The 5,000-nt window shown below is 45.4% G+C and overlaps 1 protein-coding gene across 1 annotated transcript in view; it reads left to right on the forward strand.

The window, feature by feature from the left end:
* Positions 1-5,000, forward strand: part of atad2b (ATPase family AAA domain containing 2B) — a 139,409-nt gene that overhangs the window by 97,579 nt on the left and 36,830 nt on the right. The window contains exons 25-26 of the mRNA XM_063223422.1: positions 1-620; positions 4,030-4,226. The exon at positions 1-620 is cut by the window's left edge and continues 73 nt beyond it. Coding sequence (XP_063079492.1) covers positions 1-620; positions 4,030-4,226 — 817 coding nt within the window. The remainder of the gene's footprint in view (positions 621-4,029; positions 4,227-5,000) is intronic.

A 5,000-nucleotide genomic window follows, 5' to 3' on the forward strand; every position in this document is an offset into this window, starting at 1 on the left:
GGAGGAAACGGGGGAGGAGAAGGAGGAAGCGGAAGAGGAGGAGGGCACGGAGGACGGGGAGGAGTCGCTTAGCAGCCCGCAGCCCGAAGTCGCGCCGACAGACCCCGCACAGCACAATGGCCACGTTTTGTCGGCCGAGGAGGAGGAGGAGGAAAGTTCGAGCGAGTCCCTCGCAGTCAGACCGGTCCCCGAGCCCGAGGCGGAGCCCAACAACGGCATTGCTCTGGAGTCCGACCCCGCCCAGCAGTTAGAGAACGGGGACGAGTCATTGTCCAGTCTGGACAGCCACACGCCCACAGCAACGGCGGACTCAGACTCGCGGGCGGAAGGGGACGGGGTGACGGCGGCGAACACCACAAGGAACTCTGGGGAGTCAGGGCAGCGGGCAGCGACGGGGTCTGGCGGCGCCGGGTCAGGCATGGGGGAGAGCCACCTCCCCATGGTGCAGGAGGAGGAGACAGAAGCTCAGGGAGAAGGAGCCGCTGAGGAGAAAATGGACACTCAGCCGGCGTCCAGCCCAGCAGCCAATCAGCAGAGCCAGGCCAGCCCATCAGCCAATGAGAAGAGCCAGGGGCCGGGAGCAGAGGTGGAGGGGAGCGAGGCTGACCAGGAGAGAGAAGGTGAGGATGTCACACATGCATTCGGCCATAAAAAGGCAAAGTGCATTAACTACACTGTGCAGTATTTTGTCAACATTTAATTTAGACTGAAAATGGTATTCATAAAACGTTTGTAAATGTTGTGACAAAGCCTTATGGTCCATATGTGTCCGGTTTTTAGTGATATTGCTGTACCACATTTGCAGTAACTGGAGTGTCCAACCTAAGACCAAGACATTGAAGGCTTTTTCCTTAGTTTCAATGCTGGCGTAGTTACTGTACCTAGCCTTTGTGGATCATCATACTAAGTCTAATATGGTCTTATTAGAAGCTGGGTAAATCTCTCTACCGTGGGCATTCACTCTGCAAAAATGTAAAGCATTGTAATTAGAGATGTTTTATCCATGATGCATTTCTTGGGAGTGTGCTCTGCTCTGCAATCATTTCACATGGGGTCAAGGTCATTGTGGAAACAACTTTTTCTATGGAGCAGCAGCCTTCACCTCGCTGTGAAAGCATGCGGCCTCCTCCATGACATCAGTTATTTCCCTGGTTATGTTTTTATCTAGCTGACATATGACTCATGTGTGCAGTCCACAAGAAGCGCAGGGTTTGCACTTTATTATATTCCCGAAACGCGGAGCGTCGGGGATGTAATGGTTTTGCGTGCACCGCCGCGTCCGCCGCGTCCGCGTCCGCCGCCGCCGCGTCCGCCGCCGCCGCGTCCGCCGCCGCCGCGTCCGCCGCCGCGTAAGGTCTTTCGTGTTAACGCGATAACTTTTGAACGGATGTTTGGATTTGTCCCAGATTTGGTGTGTGAATGCTCTAGGGCAGGTTCATGAACTGATTCGAATTTGGAGGTCAACAATTTCAAGATGGCCGAATTCAAGATGGCCGAATTTTTGTTTGGCCCATTACTTCTGACCGGGTGGATGGATTTGTCCCAGATTTGGTGTGTGAATGCTCTAGGATGGGTTCATGAACTGATTGCAGTTTGGAGGTTAACACTTTCAAGATGGCCGAATTCAAGATGGCCGAATTTTTGTTTGGTCCATAACTTCTGACCGGGTGAATGGATTTGTCCCAGATTTGGTGTGTGAATGTTCTAGGGTAGGTTCATGAACTGATTCGAGTTTGGAGGTCAACAATTTCAAGATGGCCGAATTCAAGATGGCCGAATTTTTGTTTGGTCCATAACTTCTGACCGGGTGGATGGATTTGTCCCAGATTTGGTGTGTGAATGTTCTAGGGTAGGTTCATGAACTGATTCGAGTTTGGAGGTCAACAATTTCAAGATGGCCGAATTCAAGATGGCCGAATTTTTGTTTGGCCCATTACTTCTGACCGGGTGGATGGATTTGTCCCAGATTTGGTGTGTGAATGCTCTAGGGTGGGTTCATGAACTGATTACAGTTTGGAGGTTAACACTCTCAAGATGGCCGAATTCAAGATGGCCGAATTTTTGTTTGGTCCATAACTTCTGACCGGGCGGATGGATTTGTCCCAGATTTGGTGTGTGAATGTTCTAGGGTAGGTTCATGAACTGATTCGAGTTTGGAGGTCAACAATTTCAAGATAGCCGAATTCAAGATGGCTGATTTTTTGTTTGACCCATTACTTCTGACCGGGTGGATGGATTTGTCCCAGATTTGGTGTGTGAATGCTCTAGGGTGGGTTCATGAACTGATTACAGTTTGGAGGTTAACACTTTCAAGATGGCCGAATTCAAGATGGCCGAATTTTTGTTTGGTCCATAACTTCTGACCGGGTGGATGGATTTGTCCCAGATTTGGTTTGTGAATGCTGCAGGGTAGGTTCATGAACTGATTCGAGTTTGGAGGTCAACACTTTCAAAATGGTGGAATTTTTATTTGGCCCATAACTTCTGACTGGGTGGATTGATTTGCCCGGTAACTCCTTAATTTAATGGTTCACCATTTCAGTGAATCTACCATATCAGGTAGGCCTACAGTGTAATAACCAGTGTAACAATATTTAATACCATGTAATACTAGTGTAATACCAGTGTAAAAATAGGCAATACCAGGTACAGTGTAATAACCAGTGTAACAATATGTAATACCATGTAATACTAGTGTAATACCAGTGTACAAATATGCAATACCATGTAATACCACTTACACACAAATAGCCTACATGATATAAGTATAAAATTGGTACATGGTGTCACACTGGTATGACGTGGTATTAAATATTGTTACACTGGTTATTACACTGTACCTAATGTGTTATATCCACTGTAATAGTGAACCATTAAAACAGTGTTAGGCCTACCATTTGCCCCATTTTTTCCTTCATTTTCACAATAGTCATTTGGTTTTAAGCCTATGCACGTCATTGATCTATGTATAGATATTAAATATATTTATTTTATATTTTGTATTTATCATAAACGTTATGAAAAGGTGGATGGGAGTGGTAGGAATGATTGGGGACTGGAAGCGTCGCGTTTCGGGGATATACCTTAAGCAGTCGAAGGCGACTGCACAGGCAGTCTAGTTGGTAAGTCGGCCACCTTGACAAGAAACACCTGCCACCTTGACTAGGTCCCATGAAAAGATACAAAAAATCATGTTGTGAATGTAATTTGTTAAGTTTCTTAACCAAAACAATATACACTTTTAACGCCCCACCACCTTGACTAACAAAAATTCAATTTAATTTAAAAAAAAACTCGGATTCATGATTCAAGAGAGAGAGAGATTCCTTTCAGCTCACTTCCTATCTTCGTTCGAGTAAAAGATTACAGGCGAGGAAGCACAACATCTTTAAAATACTTGTGGCGTTACAAAGTGATGTTGTTTGGCATTCATCATCTTCGGCAAAACGATGCCAGTTACAAATAACGGAGTTAGTGGCACCCTTTTTGAGCAGGAGCCCCTCTTCCTCACCTGTTTCACTCGCCATGTTTGTTTGTGCATATGATGGGGGACGAGACACAGGAAATGCTACGGAAAGTCTCCAGAGGTCTTGGCAAATGTAAAAATGAAATGCGTGCGCTGTACGCTCAGAAACATAAACTGCATAGGGACAGCAGATAAAACAACAAAACAAAAAATAAAACCGTATAACTCGATTTTCTTTAAAAACAAATCGGTTTGACGTTCCAACCCAATATTGTAATCTTATCGTTTTTTGCCCAGCCTTACCGACAACAGAGTTGTATTTCAATATCTCGCAAAAGCTCAACTCTAATGTAATTTTCTCATTTGCAAACTGGATAGTAAATGAAGAATAGTCCCCCAAAAGTTGTTTTGGCTAGGCTGACAGCGGGGAAACTTTGTTTTCTCCACGGAGGGGGTGCGTCAGCGAAACACAAAGCCAAAAGCACATACCGATGACAGTAGTCCGCATGTTGGAATCCACCCATTGTAACTCTTTGAATTCCGATTTCCTGTGTCCTTGATAGGTGGGATCAAAACCCAGATGTGCCGAAAGAGCCAATCGGAGGAACCTAGCAGCCAAAGGAGCCATTTGGAGGAGGCGAACAGTGGAACGGGACAATTGGAAGAGCAGCAGGGCGCTAAAGCAGCTGGAAGGACTGCGGTTGTGCCGCAGTCTCCTCCTCCCACGCCTGCTCTGGTGGTGGATCACCAGCGTCTTGCGGTAAGAAGCAGACACATCCACTTTCTACCACATGTCATCAGTCAGACCCTTTCTCACCCACCATTTCATCTCTCTTTGCCACCTCTCTTCACCTTCGTCTTTACGTCATTACTGTTCTTCCTCTCCTACCGGAATGCCAACCTCCATCTGAGGCCACTAAGTCTCTGTGTCTTCTCACCTCTCCTCCTCCTCTTCCTCCTCCTCCTCCTTTTTCTGTTCCTTTCTCTTCTCAGTTCCACCTGTCTGTCTTTCCTTGTCTATCTTCTCCAACTCTTTCCTTCTCCCTCTTTCAATTTGTTTAATTTGTTATGTCACTCTTCCTCTTTCAGTTTTACTTTTTCACCTCTTCCTTCCCTCCCTCCTGTCTGGAATGAGATGCAGCAGGTGTGACTGAAGCTTGATGTAGCACAGTGTGACTTGCCCATCTGCTGAGAGAGGAGAGAAAGAGGGAGAAGAAAAGGTGGAGTGTGGTGGAATATAGAGATAGAATGGTGAATAGAAGGGACTGGGGAATATTGGTAGAAACTCAATAAAATGGAGAATATTGGTAGAAACAAAATGAAAGAAATGCAGTAGAGGAAAAATATGAGATAAAAAGTTTTTAAAAGTGTGAGGTAAAAAAGTTAGATATTAGGATCTGAAGAAAGCGAAACCAATTTTCCACGGCCTTCAAAAGAATTCTATTCATTTTCAATGATATACATTAAAAAAACAATCATTTTTAATAATGGATGCCAGGATTCTATTAATTTTCAATGAGTGGCCCTGGTGTTG

The sequence above is a fragment of the Engraulis encrasicolus genome, chromosome 18, assembly GCF_034702125.1.
Source record: "Engraulis encrasicolus isolate BLACKSEA-1 chromosome 18, IST_EnEncr_1.0, whole genome shotgun sequence".
NCBI classification, from domain to species: Eukaryota; Metazoa; Chordata; class Actinopteri; order Clupeiformes; family Engraulidae; genus Engraulis; species Engraulis encrasicolus.